This window comes from Oncorhynchus mykiss, chromosome 12 (assembly GCF_057628025.1).
Source record: "Oncorhynchus mykiss isolate SJ-2025 chromosome 12, ASM5762802v1, whole genome shotgun sequence".
Lineage (NCBI taxonomy): Eukaryota > Metazoa > Chordata > Actinopteri > Salmoniformes > Salmonidae > Oncorhynchus > Oncorhynchus mykiss.
In genome coordinates, this window is record NC_143033.1 from 73235829 (window position 1) to 73255250 (window position 19422).

Below are 19422 nucleotides of genomic sequence, written 5' to 3' on the forward strand. Positions count from 1 at the left end.
ATATGGGAGTTTATCAAAATCGGGTATGTTTTCGAATTCTTTGTGGGTCTGTGTAATCTGAGGGAATTATGTGTCTCTAATATGGTCATACATTTGGCAGGAGGTTAGGAAGTGCAGCTCAATTTCCACCTCATTTTGTGGGTCAGTGTGCACATAGCCTGTCTTCTCTTGAGAGCCAGGTCTGCCTACGGCAGCCTTTCTCGATAGGAAAACTATGCTCACTGAGTCTGTTAGGGTGTGCAGGGTGAATACGTGGTCTGTCGTACGATCATTTGGTAAAAAGCCTATTTGACATTTGCTCAGTACATTGTTTTCACTGAGGAAATGTACGAGTCTGTTGTTAATTATAATGCAGAGGATTTTACCAAGGTTGCTGTTGACGCATATCCCACGGTAGTTATTGGGGTCAAACTTGTCTCCACTTTGGGGAAAATGCCAGAGCTAAGGATGATGTTAAAGAGTTTTAGTATGGCCAATTGGAATTTGTTATCTGTATATTTTATCATTTCATTGAGGATACCATCAACACCACAGGCCTTTTTTGGGTTGGAGGGTTTTTATTTTGTCCTGTAGTGAATTAAAGGTAATTGGAGAATAAAGTGGGTTCTGGTAGTCTTTAATAGTTGATTCTAAGATTTGTATTTGATCATGTATATGTTTTTGTTCTTTGTTCTTTGTTATAGAGCCAAAAAGATTGGAGAAGTGGTTTACCCATACATCTCCATTTTGGATAGATAGTTCTTCGTGTTGCTGTTTGTTTAATGTTTTCCAATTTTCCCAGAAGTGGTTAGAGTCTATGGATTCTTCAATTACATTGAGCTGATTTCTGATGTGCTGTTCCTTTTTTTTCCATAGTGTATTTCTGTATTGTTTTAGTGATTCACCATAGTGAAGGCGTAGACTCAGGTTTTCCGGGTCTCTATGTTTTTGGTTGGACAGGTTTCTCAATTTCTTTCTTAGGATTTATCATTCTTCATCAACCCTTTTGTCATTCTGTTTGACATTTTTAGATTTGATAGGGAAGCTGAGAGGTCAAATTTACTGTTTAGATTTTCTACTGCCAAGTTTACACCTTCACTATTACAGTGGAACATTTTGTCCAGGAAGTTGTCTAAAAGGGATTGAATTTGTTGTTGCCTAATTGTTTTTTTGGTAGGTTTCCACACTACATTCCTTCCATCTATAGCATTTCTTAATATTACTGAGTTCCTTTGGCTCTGATGCCTCATGATTGAGTATTGCTCTTTTCAAGTAGACTGTGATTTTGCTGTGATCTGATAGGGGAGTCAGTGGGCTGACTGTGAACGCTCTGAGAGACTCTGGGTTGAGGTCAGTGATAAAGTAGTCTACAGTACTACTGCCAAGAGATGAGCTATAGCTGTACCTACCATAGGAGTCCCCTCGAAGCCTACCATTGACTATGTACATACACAGCGTGTGACAGAGCTGCAGGAGTTGTGACCCGTTTTTGTTAGTTATGTTGTCATAGTTGTGCCTAGGGGCTCATATGTGGGAGGGAATGCTGTCACCTCCAGGCAGGTGTTTGTCCCCCTGTGTGCTGAGGATGTCAGGTTCTTGTCCGGTTCTGGCATTTAGGTCGCCACAGACTAGTACATGTCTCTGGGCCTGGAAATGATTGATTTTCCCCTCCAGGATGGAGAAGCTGTCTCCATTAAAGCATGGGGATTCTAGTGGGGGGATATAGGTAGCACACAGGAGGACATTCTTCTCTGTTAAGATCATTTGCTTTTGAATTTCTAGCCAAATGTAAAATGTTCCTGTTTTGATTAATTTAATGGAGTGAGTTAGGTCTGCTCTATACCAAATTAGCATACCCCCAGAGTCCCTTCCCTGTTTCACACCTGGTAGTTTGGTGGATGGGACTACCAGCTCTCTGTAACCTAGAGGGCAACCAGTGGGTCCGTCTCCTCTATACCAGGTTTCTTGTAGGATGACAATGTCTGTATTTCTGATTTCTTTGATGAAGTCCAGGTTCCTGCTCTTTAGGCCAAATGCCTCAGGCCTTGGATATTCCAGGATGAGGCCTTGGATATTCCAGGATGAGATAGTGAAGGCTTTGTGTTCCATAAAGTGTCCAATGTTGTTGGTCATGCGGTTTGGCCTCAGGCCAGTAAGTGTGAGCAGAGCCTGTTGAGCATCTGGTACATGCCATTGCCTTGGGCTAGTGTAAGAGTGGGGGTTGGGCCTGTTTGCCTGCTCACTGCCTGGGTGTATGTGTGACTTCCATGTTGAGGCCCTCTTTGTGGGGATGGGGTGGGCAGGAGGGGCATAAGTCTGATCTGAGGGGGCCTAAATGGGGTGTGGGCATGGTTGACTTGGGGGGGTGTTGATTGGTTGGGTTGGGGGTGTGGATGAGGTCTGGATGTAGGTCCTCTCAGCATGGGTCCTCTATGTGTAAGGGGGGGGGGGGGGGGGGGGGGGTCCCGCAGGTCTGGGAGAGTGTCTCGCTGGTCTGGGCGGGGTGTCTATTGATCTGTTGCTCCTGTGTGAAGTGTTGGGGCTGCGTTTTAGAGTGATGTCCTTTAGGGTCCGGGTCATAAAGGCTGTTCAAGTCCAGGGTGGAGTGGTGGGCCGGGTAAACATTTGGTTTTGAGGCACAGTCACGGGAAATACTTGCGTTTTCCCGCTGTATGGTATCAGGGTGGAAATCTTTTCGTGGTAGCAGGGTGGATGTAACCACTTGTGCTTTGGGGAAAGTAGAATAAGCTTTTTCAATTACTCCTTTGTGTGCTGTGGCCACCCTTTCCTGCTGTGCTCTCAGGTCGTTTGTGCCTGTGTGTATTATTATGTAACTATGTGAACATAGTTGGCCCTCAGACAGAAGGTCTAGGGCGCGCTGGGTGTTTGGACACCAGAGTTTAGGCACACTGTGTTTGGGAAAACGTTTTTTTTCCCTTGTATATATTTACCATTTGAGTCCATAAGGAGTACAACCTGTGTCTTGTGTATGTCCTCAGTGGGTGTGGGGGGGTTATCAGGAGCGCTATCAGGGTGGCTGTCAGAGGGGGTGAGATCCCCTGGGCTTGGGGTTCTTAATTTGTCTGTCCCGCTGTGATGTCGACGTGGTCAGGGTCTGTCTGGGGTGGACTGTTCTGCTGTGGTGTCGAGACTTTTGTCGGGAACTGAGGTGGGCTGTTCTGCTGGCTTCTCTGCGGGGGTGGCCATCGCTCTAGTAGGTTGTTCTCTGTCACACGCCACCCCCCTCACCCTCTCCTCCAGCAGTCTGATCCTCTCCTCTAGTGCTCTGTTCTGCTCCTCTTTCTCCTGTTGTATTTGTCTCACCACAGTCCAGAGTGCAGATATGTCTCGCTCCACCTCCAGCTCTCCGGGTCTGGTTAAGCGGGTGTTGTTGTGCTGGACTGTTGTCTGGGTCTGTGCTGATTGGAGTGTAATCACCTGCTGTTCCAGCTCCACCTGCCTTACCTCCAGCTGGGTGAATTTATCCTTCATTTCATTGAGGGAGTAGTACTTACTCTGTGCTGGGAGGTTGACTTTTCGCTTGGGGTGGCTCATCTGTGGGGTTATATAATGAAGAGGTCTGGTCTGGAGGTTTCTTTCTCAAGGGAGAGCTTCTCCCGCTGAGCTAATTCTTGAAGGTGAAAGTCCAGCTGAAACTGTTTGGCGTTGCCCTGGAACCAATACTGTTGCATACTTATAGAGATTTATATTAGCTGACTCAGAGTCCTCGTTGTCTAGTATCCTGAGTTTCCACCCCTCGGTAACATCCCCCCCCCCCCACCTTAACAGAGGGGTAGTGTGCTAATATAGCACTGTGCCATGCCAGGGGATGGTTTGTGTGGAAGATAAGGTTGCTGATGTTCCCATTTTTATAATAGTCAGCAAAAAGTGTCTCTTGATTTTCCATAAGTAGCTTCATTTTGTGCTATTTTCGTGTCTTAACATTCTTTACATACACAGGGTAGTGTATTTTAATTACCTCTGAACAGCGGGAGGCAGCTTCTAAGGCCTCTCCATTTGGTTGGAGTCGACTGTGTGACTCTCCTGCCATTGTTGGGCTAAAGGGCTTTGACACCTCTCACTTGACACGTCAGTGCTAATTGAAGTTGTATCAAGCTTGGTAGCCTTAATTTAGCATTCAGTCCTCATAAAGTAATGTATTTTTCTTCTTGGCTTTTGGAAATAAAATATAGCTTCAGACTAAACATTACTCACTCAGTTCCAGGTTGGATGGTGTTTTCAGGTTTTGGTTGTTTTCCAGAGAATTTGCTGTCCTGCTTTGGAATAATAATCTTTGGTAGTTGTAAGCCTCCCAGGTGATTCCAAAATCAGGTTGTAGGTTTTGAGTTTTGATTTGGAATGAAGGTTATGTTGTAGAGGGTAGCATCCTGTATATGTTCCTGACAAAAACATGTTTATCTATCTTTTTTTTAAGAACATGCTGAAAAATACAGGAGCTCATCTGCTCATGACCTCTTCTCTGTCTCTCTCTCTCTCTCTCTCTCTCTCTCTCTCTCTCTCTCTCTGTAGGTAACTCTAAACAGGGTCTTCGGTGTAAAACCTGTAAGATGGGTGCTCACCTGTGGTGCACCTCAGAGTTGTCCCAGCAGCCCTGCAATGGAAAGGTATGTCCCCTGTCCTGGTCTACAGATCTGGACACACACACACACACACACACACACACACACCACACACACTCCCCCTGCAACCCCTGCAGTACTGGCCCCAAGGCTGAATCAGTGCTTCTCAAGGTCCTGTCCATGTATGCAGTAAAAGCTGCTAACAGTATGGGCACACATATGGAATGGGCAGTGAGTATGCAGCAGTGTTTGTAGGTGTGTGTGTGTGTGTATGCATTTGTGTACAGCTGTGTGTGCATAGATACTGCTGATGCTGTTGAAACCGGTCCGTTAATCAGTGGTCAGAGTGGTCCCTCTAGTAGAAGACAGAAGCTCCCCTGTCTGAATTCTCCCTGTCTGAATATTCCCTATCTGTTTCAAACCACACATGATCCTTCTTGATCCCTTCAAGGATGCCAGATAGAAGTCATTGGTATGCAGGGGAAGTCAGGTCCCTGAACAACGTTGTTTGAAATTCACTGAGGAACTCAGGAGCTGTTGGATGTAGAAGAAAAATACTGTACTGAGTAGTTGAGAGGGAGTGTGTGATGGAGAGAGATATATGGATAGATAGATAGATAGATAGATAGATAGATAGATAGATAGATAGATAGATAGATAGATAGATACATAGATACATAGATACAAAGATACAAAGATACATAGATACATAGATACATAGATAGATAGATACGCCAGAATATCTTTGGAAGTAATAAAGGAACACCATTCATCCCTGTTACTCTGCCCCTGCCTTATAACAGTGCTGATAGCTCATCTCAATGTCAGCACACAGGGAAATCAACATCTCCATTGAAACAGTCCCCGTGCCTAATTCAGTGTGAAATTGTTTGTGTGTTCTGTGTGCAGTTGGGAACGTGTAAGTAGGCTGCGTGCTTGTGTGAGTGCTTCAATATGTGTGTGTGAGTGGGCGTGCGTGTGCCCGCGCATGGTTGCGCGTGTCGAGACCCCGGCAGCAGGTTTAATTGATTTACAATTAAGCCAGAGAAAACACAGTGATTTTAGCAATATTACTTCTCGCAGGATACTCATGTATTGACTTTTGGCAACTGTTGGTCAGACTGTTGCTGCTAAGTCCGCCCTATCTCGTCCTCTCTCTCTACTTCAATTACTGTAATGTAATTCTATAAATTAGCTGAATAAAAACTCTGAACTACAGGCTATAAAAATGAATGAATGTAAACAGAAAATCCATATTATTCTCCCTCCTCTGTGTGTGTTAGTCTGGGGTCGGGGCCTTCAAGCGGAACTTCAGCTCTCCCATGCTGGTTAACGAACAGCTGGCTGTCGTCAAGGAGGTGCAGCCCACCCAAGGTGAGCATGCCCAGTAAAGAAAATGTGTGTGTGTGTGTGGATTTGTGTATCGGCATCCATGTGTGGGGTGTCGTGCATGAAGACGTGTGTATTCTGCACGTGTCTATCTGCATGTGTGTGTCGTATCCTAGCCCTGAGAGGAAGTGGACGTGATTAAAGTCCTTCACCCTATAGAATAGATCCTTATGAATAAGGGCCAGCTCTCATTCCACCTGCTGTCCTTTCCTTCTTCCCTGTTTCCTTCCTCCTTCCGTCCATCAGTGTTCCGTTAACCTGCCCCCTCCCTCCCACCACCATAACCCCAGGTCTGTCACTTTGACGTTGGGGCTTGTGTTCCAAAATGGGACCCTGTCCCCTTGGCACTATAAAGGGAATAGGGTGCTGTTTGGGACTTACCTTGGGTCTGAGCCAGGGCAGGCTAGGATTATCACCTGTCATTACACACATCAGGTAGTACAGAACAGCCCACCTCGCTGCCATTACAGTGACTGTTGAGCAGGGAAATGACTGGTTTAAATTGATGGAGCTCTACCTGGAATAGAGAACCAGTCCCAACTGATTCTCACTCTGACCGAAACTGAAAAAACATCAACTCAATACAGCCTCTACCACTAATGCTTGACTTTCATCTCACAGAGCACTGAAACGACAATGTACTTCCTGAAAATACAATGTGCAAACTTGTAAAGAGCCTTGGACTTCACTGGTGCCCTCTGCCAGATCAGCAGGTCACTGTCTGTCTGGGACTGTCATTACACCTATATTTAGAGCTCTGGGCTGGGCCTCCCTTATAACGTCAGTTATGATGGCAGTTCCCAATCTCTGATGCTGCTTGTCTGTGTGTGTGTTCCTGTAAAGGTTTAAATATCTGTGTGTGTTTTCAGGGGCAGGCCGGGGGCGTGGGGTGGACCCTATTTACGCAGCCCTGCGCTATGGGACGTCCCTGGCACAGATGAGCCGCTCCAGTTTTGGGAGCGTGTCCGAGTCGCCCACGCACAGCCAGGTATGACGTCACCACCTGCACCATGGGGACACGCAGCCTGTTAATTAGTGGCTCTATAGAGGGGTCCTTCACCTTCATGTGACCCTGTACCCAATCTCCATCACCTGCACGTGAGCCTATTTCTCTTGTCCTGTTGTGTTTCTAGCAAAACCAACAAATCTCCCTCACTTCAACTAGCGTTCTTAGCTACAGTATATCTGGATGACTCAGAGCCTGAGAATCTGTTCCTGGTAAAATAAGGGTTTTGACGTAGAAAACTACAGAAACACATTTAGTGTCTCGATTTGTCCCGAGTTTGTCCTCTCTCACTCTGTTCCATCTTTTTTGTCTTAAATCCCACTTTTTCCATTTTGTTCTCTGTTTCTCAGGGTGAAGGAGGAGAGGAGGGGGAGCAGAGGCAGTACAGCATGGAGGAGGAGATGCCACAGGAGATAGGGGGTAAGAACACGTGTGTGTGTGTGTGTGTCTGTTCGCGTGTGTGTGCCCTCGTGTATTTATGTGTGTGTGTGTCTTGAGTATGTACATCCTTGCTTGCTGTCTGACCTGATCGTTCAGGCTGAGTGACGCATCTCCTTGTCTGTCAGATCTGCCTCCGTGTGAAAACGAGAAGGCTGAACCTGAGGGTGGGGACAGCGAGCAGCTCCAGGAGCCTGTAGAGGAAACCAGTGTGAAGGTACACACACACACACACACACAGTCCTCTTGCTGCTAGCTGACCTTATGTTCAGAGACACTATATTTAACTAAAACGTTTTTCCGTCTGTATTCTGTGTCCATCCAGGTTCCCAGGCGTATTGAGGTTCACTCCATCCACACGTATGTAGCGCTCTTCAAGTTCCTGCCTCAGGAGCACAACGACCTCGGACTAGAGTGAGTGATTGAATGGGGTCTGTTTGTGTGGGTTTGTGTGTCCGTCCCGGTATTCTACAGCATCTGTCATTTCTTCCAGATTAAAACATCCTTGCCATCTGTAGAAGGGACAATGTGAAGGAACCATTAAGGAGGTGCAGCCTGCTGATGATAAAACACAGCGACAATTACCGCCCACACATACACACTGTCCGCTTTGGGGTGGGGTGGGGTGGGGGCTGAATGATAAAGACACTGAAAATGAATTAGAGATGAAAGGATGAGGAGAAATATGGAGGGTCTAGATGGAGAGAACAGCTTGAAACAGACATGAGCACAGAGAGGGAGGAAAAAACGCAGGCGGGGGAAGGGAGAGACAAAACAGATGCAAAGAATGCCAGCAGAACAGGGAGAGGGTAGACGGGTGTGAGAGGAAGAGGAGGAGGAAGGAAGGACAGGGATGAGGGAGGAAAGATAGAAGAGTATAAAGGTCAGGATGTGTGTTAGGGAGAGAAGAGGGCTGTGGGTGCAGGTAATAAAGAGGTACATCGCCATGGGGATGGTTCACAGCCATCTGGTGTCTCACAGGTCTGTGTGTGTGTGTGTGTGTGTGTGTGTGTGTGTGTGTGTGTGTGTGTGTGTGTGTGTGTGTGTGAGAGTGAGAGTGAGCTAGAGAGAGAGAGAGAGTGTGACAGGCCAGGACGATCAAATAGGGCAGCAGGGAGAGCAGAGCAGACACCCAAGGGACTTCATAGAGAGAACTTGTGTAATGGGGACAGTACAGTAGCTCTGTGTATACAGTACAGTAGCTCTGTGTATGTAGGACAGCCCAGTAGCTCTGTGTATACAGGACAGTACAGTAGCTCTGTGTATACAGTACAGTAGCTGTGTGTATGTAGGACAGCCCAGTAGCTCTGTGTATACAGGACAGTACAGTAGCTGTGTGTATACAGGACAGTACAGTACACTAGCTCTGTGTATAGGACAGTGGATACTGCGTAATCTGTGTACATGAGTCTGATTCATGTTTATGTGTTTGTGAGGGGTGTGTGCTTGTGCATAGGGCTGTGATGGTCATGGTATTTTGGATGATGGTAACTGGCCAGCCAAATGACCGCGGTCAACGCAATAACTGTTCAAATAGCCCGGGGAAAAAAATATGTCCACATTTTCTCCTTTCCTCTGCTCCTGACTGCATGTGCTGCCATAGAAATATCATTAATAGAATGGGCATCCTCATTCAAGTCCATGGGGTGGCGTAATGGGTGGAAGTAAAAGCAGGAAGTGCTTCGACATGTGCTGTGATTAGTTGATTCAAGTCAACTGACATTACAAAAAAATACATTGCATCGCATGAGCCACATCAGTCAACATCATTTGAATGAACATTCTACATTACCATGGAGATTATTGCATCACAATATCAAACAGCCATTGCAAGGGAAAGGGGGCGTTGCCTAGGCTACTGAAGGCTCGTTTGCTACAACACCTTGCTTGTTTCAGCAAAGTTTCATTGCGTTGTTTAGAGTCCGTGTTACCACAGATGTGGACTCAACCACACGAGTGCTCGGCCGACCCGTCCTTCAGTCAGACGTTCCAAAAATAATAATCATCACAATAATGTTTTTTCTTTAAACGGTTAAGACGGGTCTTCATAGCACCAATCAGTGGCAAGCACGGCGTCGGACAAACAGTGACTCTGTCTCGCTCTTTCTCCCTCTCAAACACACACAATTTACACATACAGAATAACTCATAGACCACCAACGGTTATACAGTTGTTGTGCCAGCTCTATGTCGTGCATGCATGTCTGCGTGTGTTTATTTTTTTTTTGGGGGGGGGGGGGGGGGGGGGTCTGTGAGTTATTCTGTATGAGTAAATTGTGTGTGTGCGTCCAGTCCGGGCGTGCGAGAACGTTTGAGAGGGAGAAAGAGCGAGACAGAGTCACTGTTTGTCCGACGCCATGCTTGCCACTGATTGGTGCTATTACGTCAGTTACACATGCAATGATTGTTGCTATTTTAAACATCATTATTGTGTGTAGTCACCTGTTCCTTACCTACATGTTATTCATTTAGCAGACGCTCTTATCCACAGCAATTAGGGTTAAGTGCCTTGATCAAGGGCACATCAACTGATTTTTCACCTAGTCGGCTCGGGGAATTGAACCAACAACCTTTCGGTTTATGGACCGATACTCTTAACTGCTAGGATACCAGCCACCACCTCTGAGTCATGGGAGGGGAGTTCATCCCAAGTGAACAGTAGCATGCTGTGTACAAAGAAGCACCACACAGAGTTTGAAATCATGAACACACTCTCCCTGTGTGAGTCTCTTCTCTTTTTTCAATGCTGGCTTTAATGTACTCCCCCCCCCCCCTGCTTTTTCTCTCCCCTCCTCCCCCCCCGCCCCATCCCTTATCTTCCTCTCTGTCTTTCTTTCTCTCTCACAGGCCTGGTGATCGGGTGCTGGTCACTGATGATTCTAATGAAGAGTGGTGGAAGGTGGGCAATTAATGATCTACATCACTGTAAATGTGTGTGTGTGCGTGTGCGTGCGTGCGTGCGTGCCTTAGTTAGGCATGTGAGTATGAACTGTATCACCTGCCATATTGTTGGCCTCTCCTAAACATCCAGACAGTCAGAAATAGAAACATAATTTCCTCTGAAAATCGCTTTAAGAGAGAAACATAATGAATTTAACTAGCGTTGCGACCTGAAAGAGCTTTTTACTGAGTCGGTAATGAGCTTCAGTCACTCTCAATGTTCTGGATATGGTTGCGTTCAGTCTCTGGCAGAGAGGAGTGAGGCTCCGTATTAACCCTTCCGTGCCTGTCACTCAGCATAGAGCACCGGTACAGAAACACATGCACAGGTCTCTATTTTATGGGATAGTTTACAAAACACTGAAAATCATACACACCCAGACAAAGTAAATGAGAACATAATTGTGAACACCCAACTCTGTGGATACAGAACTGAATGTATTTGAATGTATGTCATATTTACTATTTACTCTACGTGTCATCTGTATGACAGGGAAAGAGTGGAGACAAGGTGGGCTTCTTCCCTGCTAACTTCGTTCAGAGGGTGCGCCCAGGGGAGAGGGTGTGGAGGGTCACCCAGCCTGTCCCTGCCAGCCGAGGGATGGGACACATGCCAGTGAAGGAGGATCAGGTGAGACACTCATTTTCTCTCGTCTTTCTTCCTTTGCCCTGTAGTCTTCCTTTGCCCTGTAGTCTTCCTTTGCCCTGTAGTTGTGCCAAACCATCTATTTATTGTCTGCTTCCACTGCCTTTCTATTTGAACCTTCCTAATACACCCTTGTTTCTTTTTGCCTTCTTACCTCTCTTTCTCTCTCTCTGTCTCTCCCTCTCTGTCTCTCTCTCTGTCTCTCTCTCTCCCATCTCTTTCTCTGTCTCTCTCTCCCCTCTCTCTCTCTGTCTCTCTCTCTCTGTCTCTCCCTCCCTCTGTCTGTCTCTCTCTCCCCTATCTCTCTCTGTCTCTCTCTGTCTCTCTCTCTCTCTCCCTCTGTCTCTCTCTCCCCTCTCTCTCTCTGTCTCTCTCTCTATGTCTCTCTCTCTCTCTGTCTCTCTCTGTCTCTCCCTCTGTCTGTCTCTCTCTCTCCCCTCTCTCTCTCTGTCTCTCTCTCTGTCTCTCTCTCTCTGTCTCTCTCTGTCTCTCCCTCTGTCTGTCTCTCTCTCTCCCCTCTCTTTCTCTGTCTCTCTCTCTCTCCCCTCTCTGTCTCTCCGCTCTCTGTCTCTCCCTCTCTGTCTCCCTCTCTGTCTCTCCCTCTCTGTCTCTCCCTCTCTGTCTCTCCCTCTCTGTCTCTCCCTCTCTGTCTCTCTCTCTGTCTCTCCCTCTCTGTCTATCTCTCTCTCTCTCTCTCTCTCCCATCTCTTTCTCTGTCTCTCTCTCCCCTCTCTCTCTCTCTGTCTCTCTCTCTCTCTGTCTCTCCCTCTGTCTGTCTCTCTCTCTCCCCTATCTCTCTCTGTCTCTCTCTCTGTCTCTCTCTCTCTCTCTCCCTCTGTCTGTCTCTCTCTCCCCTCTCTCTCTCTGTCTCTCTGTCTCTCTCTCTCTGTCTCTCTCTGTCTCTCCCTCTGTCTGTCTCTCTCTCTCCCCTCTCTTTCTCTGTCTCTCCCTCTCTGTCTCCCTCTCTGTCTCTCCCTCTCTGTCTCCCTCTCTGTCTCTCCCTCTCTGTCTCTCCCTCTCTGTCTCTCCCTCTCTGTCTCTCCCTCTCTGTCAGATCTGTGTGGGGAAGAGTGAGGACAATGAGGGTTTCCTGAAGCTGAGCAGTGGGAAGAAGAGAGGACTGGTCCCTGCTGAATCCATTGAGGAGATCTAACCTCTGTCTCAACACCAGCCCCCAGTCTCTCTCTGTCCAGCACCCTGTAACCTCCCCACACACCCCTTTAAGGCCTGAGGAGGACCAGCCAGTCCGGAGGTCCTCCAACACCACCATCATGAGGCCCACCTCCCTACTAAACTGAGAGGGGAGCGTTGACAGTTCAGCTTGTGAATTCCTGGTGATGTGGAGGATGCCCCAGCCTTGTCCTTGCTGACCTTGTCTCCTCCACCCCAATGTAGCTGACAACCCAGACATGAAAGGGTTGGTTTCCCTTCCACAGTGGGTTGGCCTAGGTGTTGTGGAGGACTATCTAAGCCCCCAATGCCCCATGTTTTCCTGCTGTAATGTAACTTTGTGTATTAGTGAACTGGGTTTATCTGTAGTCCAGACCACAGGGGTACGAGTTTTAGGACTGAAGGACTGGCTGCTGTGGACTCCAGTAACTTCCCTCAGGATGGAAGGAACTTTGAGACTATTTTCTGTCTGGTGAGTCTGGTCTCTCTGTGTGTGATTTGACCAGTTCTTTTTCACTGTCCTCTGTGGCTGGATATCATGAGGCTGAAGAATGCAGGTTTAAGGCCGTCGCATAATATCCAGTCGAAAGGTGGCGCTCCGTTTCGCGCATATATAATGACTAAAACGTGTGCTGTTTCTGTCGGTTTTGGTGTTTGGCAGGTTTTTTTTTGTCTGTTCGCTCAAACAACATTTTGTATTGGGGCAAGTTGAAGTTCGGTAGCCGACGTCTACGCCCTTTCGCCTGTAATTGGTCAACTGTAGTGTTTTCAAATGAAGGTCTTCAAGGGCGTATGAGAGCACAGTCGTGCACGCACACCTAGCCGAGTTCTGCCAAGAGCAAACAGAACCTAGTATTAGTATACGTTACCGTAGTCAGGTACTTGTGTTGTGTGTGGGAGTTCCTGTTCCTGTTCCTGTTCCTGGACACTGCATGGAAGAAAACATTTGTTCTTTCTCTGATGAACTAGAACAAGCGTCACACTCCTGATGACATCATCACAGGTGGACGCCTACTATGATCATAGTAATTAATTTACGAGTTGACCGTGAAGGAGATAATTGCATGCTGAAGGATGTACTTGTTTGAATGCCCGGTGTCAGTGAGATGTTCAGGAGACTGGTGATGGTTGTAGGTGTAGGTGCTTGCATTTTCTCTCATCCTTTCGTTTGGTCCACCTTCTCTCTCTCTCTCTTTCTTTCTCTCTTTCACTATCTCTCTTTCTCTCGTCTCTCTCTCCTTCCATCTTTCTCAGCTATACATTGGTCCCTTGGCTGGGATTTGACATCATCTTGATTTAGACTGGCACAAAACTTAACTGCTCTGCAAGGACGGATGGGCAGGCAGGCGGGCGACACTGGGCAGAGTACACCCTGGTCAGACCAGACAGCCAGCAGAGGACAGGACAAACTGGGTTTATTTCGACACACTCTCTCTCAGATCCTGACTCACCGGCTGACTCACTAACGTTCGACCTCGCACTTGACAGGTTCCAGAAGGTCATGGATGTAAGCCCCGTCATTCTATTGTACAGCTGGCGAATCAATCAAACACTTCAGAAAATCTGTTTTTCTATGTCCTATTTATGAAAAATACAAGCGATTCAATTAGATTTGGGCGGTGAATACTTACATAAATAATTCAATCTTTTTTTGTTCTGAATAGCCTGGACTGTATAAAACATCTATGAATAGAGCCATTGATAAAAAAAGAAACAAATGGAGCAACAACACCATTTTTTTAACTGCTCTAAATTAGTTTCTATTTTCTGGCCAATTTAGCAGACGGGCACTGAGGAGCCGTGGAAGACTTGGGAAGTGTGTTCGTGTCTTTTGGCTCGTCTGTTTGGTCCACCGCTGGTAAACAAACAACAGCCAAGAGCCAGTCGGCTGGAAAACCACATGAACAGACCTTGTAAGTGTGACAACCGGACATGGTCCCGCTGGTCTGAGGGACAGGGAGCGAGGGATATGGAGGGACGTGGAGAGAAGTAGACAAAAGGGGTTGACCCAGGTGTAGAACCATCATAAATCAATGTGTCTGTATGCAAGTTTCTTTGTCTATGGATGACCAATTCAACATTGATCAAATGTCAGTCTCTCTCTCTCTCTCTCTCCATTCCCCTCTCTCTTTCCCTCTGTCTCTGACACTATTGGGCATTTTTGCTGCTAGTGGGAAGGGTGTCTGGACTGATGTATTGTACATGTAGATGTAAGCATGTTTAATGATAGGATAATGGGTTGGATTTCAATGTTTCCATAATGTATTGATTATTTATTGATTTAGACAGATATCTATCTACTTGCTGAGTTGCAGCACGTAGCTGTCACACTGGTGGCATTAATAACATGTCCCCTCCCGCTTCCTGTAATGTAAGAATACAGTATATACAGTAAGCCATCTGGAGAGTTAACGAAGTGTGATGATGATGATGATGATATTGGGTGCGTTAGTAAATTCAATCTGGAGTGCCAGAGTGCGCTCTGGGCGTTCGTAAATTCAGATTGTTGGTCAGATTGTCTGATCGTAAATTCAGAGCATTTCGCTCACACTGGACGAGCTGGCCGAGGAGGAGGCTTGATTCGAGCGTTCAGACCTCATAAAGGCAGTCCAATACCCAAGCTAACGGGCTAACGTTGGCTAGCTTGCTAGCTACTTCCAGAAACAAATGAGAGAGCACCTCACTTGGACCAGTTTACTCGATCTAGCAGAGCTGGTTAGGCTTTTTTAATATTATCCAGAGCGTTTGTGACTGTAACTGTGCTGCTGGCAACAATTTAAGTATGCTTTCTTTGGTGACGTTTACTCACACCGGCCATATTCAACGGGTGTTGAGCGTTCGTAAATTCATCAGTTATTCTGCGCTCTGGCACACTCAGACGAGAGTGCTCTGAAATTTACGAACGCACCCATTGTTTCATGTTTTGTTCCTCACATAGTGCAATGGTAATATGATCATCTTTGAGTCTATATCCTCTGTGTCTGTGGATGGATGATGTGTCACAGACTGTGATGAATATTGTTTTTTCCTTCCGCTGGGGCCATGTGTTCCTATGTGTAGCAAGTACTTATCTGGTCCTCACAGTCCCAGAGCAGGAGCTATACCCAGTCACTGGGTATACAGCTGGAGGAATTGTTTGTTAGCTTATTCCTTGCCGAATTGTCACACAAGATGTACATTTCCGGTAGGGTTCGTGTAGACTGAGAGTCTGTCACCCTTTGTGGACCCTGTTTGATTCGCTCTTCGTGTAGCATTTCTGTGTACAGGCTCTGGCCTCGTTTCCCAGTTGCGATGTAACTTGAGCATTACGATGATTTGACCAGATGCATCGTTATTTACAAACCAATATTTTTTAAAGAGCTACTGCCTCTGTAATTTTGGTCATGAAGTGTTTTGTTCCTCACATAGTGGCAAGTTGGGCACCATCAGTAAATTACACAATAATAGGACGTTAAAACGTGAATAGCTCCAAATTTGAATGACTTAAAAACCTCAAACCAATTGTAAAAATGTATATACATGTATTGAAAGCATTTAAACTTTTACTCCAGTGAGCTAAATCAGGTTCACCCGGAGTGTTTCTTGGTAGTCTTCAAAAATGTACTTTGAAACAAAGTATACACCTCACACACATGGTTATGGGCTTTAAAATAGGAAGACACCTTGACCATGTCAGATATAGTTGATATGTATTCAATTTTGAGTTTGCATCCCAATTTTACACTTTATTTACATCACAGAATACTGAAATATAACAAAACTGTTTGACACAGAAACACCAGATTTTCGGCAGTTAAAAAAAATGTATAATGTTGATTAATTATGAAATTATGAAAAATATGAATAACATTCCACTCATGAGGCCACTAGGTCATTTGGCTGCATGAAAGAGCTACTGAGACAACCAAAAAAATATGCACGTGAAATTATTGTTCCATTTACATTGTGTAATTCAATGACATCCCTAACTATCCCCAGAGATAGGCTATCCAAAGGCAAACCAATCTTCGCCCCGATCGCACACCAGCCAGCTGAAGCTAATTGGCTAAATAATTTGGCTAACTATTCCCACCTGTGAACTCACCCACATTAAACCACACCCCGAAACCAACTCACGTTTGAATTCAGCCATGGCCGCTAGCATTTATTAACAAACCAAATCGAAAACGAGGCCAAATTAGGAAGTGCAGTCGCCCTTTAAGAGTGTTTCCCAAACAAGAATGTAGCGAGGCATAACGTTTGGGTCGTTAGACCATGTGTCAATACTGATTGGATCAAAATAAAAGGAGCACTCTCAAATCAGATTTCTCCATTCAAATCTCACCTTAACATTATAATTATAATTATCCCACAATCCTGACAATGGATCACCTCCTATGAGATATTACCACCTACAGTATGGCTGCAAATAGGCTATTGATGCAGGCTTATTATGCTTCCTCAATATGAATGCACTAAATCACAGAGTGGGCATTTAATTGCGCAAGTGTTGTCACACATCATGAAACACATTGAGGCAAAAAAATGACAGATAGTAGCCTTGTGGAAGAATAGAACTCTATTGATTGAACATTACATTCATTTCAGTCTGATTGAAATAGGCTACATGGCCTATATAGGCTATGTGTCTTTTAAAGCAGTCATCTCGCTTTTCATTTGAAGCATAATTGTATCCTTGACCCGTGTGTGTGTGTAACACATACTTTGGTAACTTTGTATTCGTAGTTAACTTCGTTTTGAAGTTGTCACAGTCAGACAGATAGAAGCAAGATGTTTAGGCTGTGTTAAGCAGAGAGCTGTGAATAAAGTGACGCAAAAGGGCACTTTGGGCACGAGTGGCCTGCGAAAGGTTTTTAAGAGCCACGTTACTAACGAAGGCTCTGGGAAAACAACTCGGCTACTGAAGACACATCGTAAGAAAGTTCTAACGATGATCTATCAAGATGAAGGCTCTGGGAGACAAGGCTCTGCACAGTGAGTGTATGTTTTAGTGTGTGTGTGCGGGATATAGCCTTAGTTAATATCACTGGAAGAACACATGCCTCAATAAAAAAAAAATCTTTATCCTCGAATGAAACTCTGGTGTTGTGTGAGTAACTGCCTCTGCTCTCATTCTCCCTCGTCTAGCCACTTTACTCTGTAATACCAGCATCATGTCCTCTTTGCTCTCTCTTCGCTCTCACTCCATCATTGTCACTCACTTCCACTCTACAGATGTCGGATCTTAATTTGAGCCAGTTTGCTACAGCAGGAAAATAATCCTGGCGCAACAGGAAATGTGATTTATTATGTGGATTATAATAAATAGTCATTGTTAAGTGGGTTGATACGTTTTTCACAAGGGAAAATCAAGTCTGACTTCTATTTGTGGAAATTCCAAACTTCAGAAGCCTTTTTAAACCTCAAATACACGACAAGTACAACAATACCTGCACTGTGTTCTCCTCCAACACATCTCTTTCTTTTGTGAAAGAACCTCTACACTTCATTTTGCAGGGTAGGATAGTGTGCAGAAATCCAGTAGGTTTGGAAAAGACAATGGTATTCCAGACTCCTTGTTTAAGTATAGGGATAACAAAAGCTTTACTGAAATGGGGCCTACTTCTATGACTGCCAATGACTGCAATCTGGCCTTTCTCTATTGTGTGTGCTTGTATGTGTGTGTGCATGCCTGTGTGTATAAGTGTGTGAATGTGTGGTGTGGGCACCCTCGCTGGCAGAGGTGTGTTACAGCAGCAGGGGTCTTTTGGTGTCCTCTTGTCTGCCTGTAGTAGCCATCATCTGCCTAATTAGTGTATAAGGAGCAGAGTATGGAGGGAGGCATGCTGAGTGAAACAGTACTTAATGGCACCCACCCACACACACAAACGCAAATATACGGGCTAAATATTTTGATGCTTATACAAGGAACACAAATAGTAAGGGGTTGTGATGTCATTTCCTAGTTTACAATGAGCCTGCTGAAAGGAAGAGATCTGACAGGCCAGAGAGGGAGAGAAGCAGAGGTAAAGGGAGAGAGTGTGTGTGTGTGGGGGGGGGGGGGGGGGGGGGGGGGGGAAGAGGTGCCAGAGGAAGCTTCATATCAGAGTGAAAGGTAACACTTTATTTGGATAGTCCATCTGTAGATGCTCTACACACTTTCAGTAACATTTCAACTAACTATCTACTAACCCTAACGTTACCCTAACCCTTATTCTAAACCTAACGCTAACCGTAACAAGCAGTTGCTTATCAACAGATAGTTTGTTGATAGTATGGCCATCTGTAGAGTATCTACAGATGGAGCATCCAGACAATCCAAATAAAGTGTGAACGAGTGAAATTCTCACCTCAAAAGAAATTAATCACAAGCTCTATGTTATGTCACTGACTGTCAAACATCCTCTGGTTTTGGGAGTCCTAATGGGTTCATGTTTGTTCATAACTTACAACCCAAAATGAATGAATGGCATGTATGCAGGACACGTCTCCCAAGGGGAATAAACAAGCTGTCCACTGTACCAATTGATCTTCGGATTTCTGTGAGCGTGATAGGGCAAAGCTAGCCTGGGAACCCTACTAAGGTAGATAGAAGGCTGCATGGAAGGCTATCTGAAGAACATTCGCTGGCCTGTGCAAAACCTGATCTTAAGGCCAAGATAGCTTACTACACCTAAGGTGAAAACATACACTGAGTTAAGAACACCTAATATCGTAGTTTTTTTGCCCTCAGAACAGTCTCAATTTGTCGGGCCATGGACTCTACAAGGTGTCGAAAGCCTTCCACAGGGATGCTGACCCATGTTGACTCCAATGCTTCCCACAGTTGTGCCAATGTGGCTGGATGTCCTTTGGTTGGTGGACCATTATTGATGCACATGAGAAACTGTTGAGCGTGAAAAACCTACTACCATACTCCATTCAAAGGCACTTAAATCTTTTGTCTTCCCCATTCACCCTCCGAATGGCACACAAACATTCCATGCCTCAAGCTTAAAGCCCTTTTTACATCAGCCAATGTCACGGCTTTCTTCTGTTGAAGGAGAGGCGGACCAAAACGCAGCGTGGTTATTGTGATACATCTTTAATGAAGATGATAAATGAACAATATACAAAACAAGAAATGTGAAAAAAACAAAAACAGCCCTATCTGGTGTAACAAACACAAAGACAGCAACAATCACCCACCAAACCCAACACCAAACAGGCTACCTAAATATGGTTCCCAATCAGAGACAATGACTAACACCTGCCTCTGATTGAGAACCATATCAGGCCCAAACACAGAAACAGAC

General features: G+C 45.5%; 1 protein-coding gene across 1 annotated transcript in view; it reads left to right on the plus strand.

Annotated features, from left to right (window-relative positions):
• The window catches only part of LOC110538173 (SH3 and cysteine-rich domain-containing protein 2), a 48264-nt gene extending 31044 nt beyond the window's left edge, over positions 1–17220 (plus strand). The window contains exons 3-11 of the mRNA XM_036938230.2: positions 4510–4604; positions 5843–5933; positions 6818–6936; positions 7305–7374; positions 7521–7609; positions 7718–7806; positions 10240–10291; positions 10826–10963; positions 12033–17220. Coding sequence (XP_036794125.2) covers positions 4510–4604; positions 5843–5933; positions 6818–6936; positions 7305–7374; positions 7521–7609; positions 7718–7806; positions 10240–10291; positions 10826–10963; positions 12033–12131 — 842 coding nt within the window. The 3' untranslated portion in view covers positions 12132–17220. The remainder of the gene's footprint in view (positions 1–4509; positions 4605–5842; positions 5934–6817; positions 6937–7304; positions 7375–7520; positions 7610–7717; positions 7807–10239; positions 10292–10825; positions 10964–12032) is intronic.
• The last annotated feature ends 2202 nt before the right edge of the window (positions 17221–19422 follow it).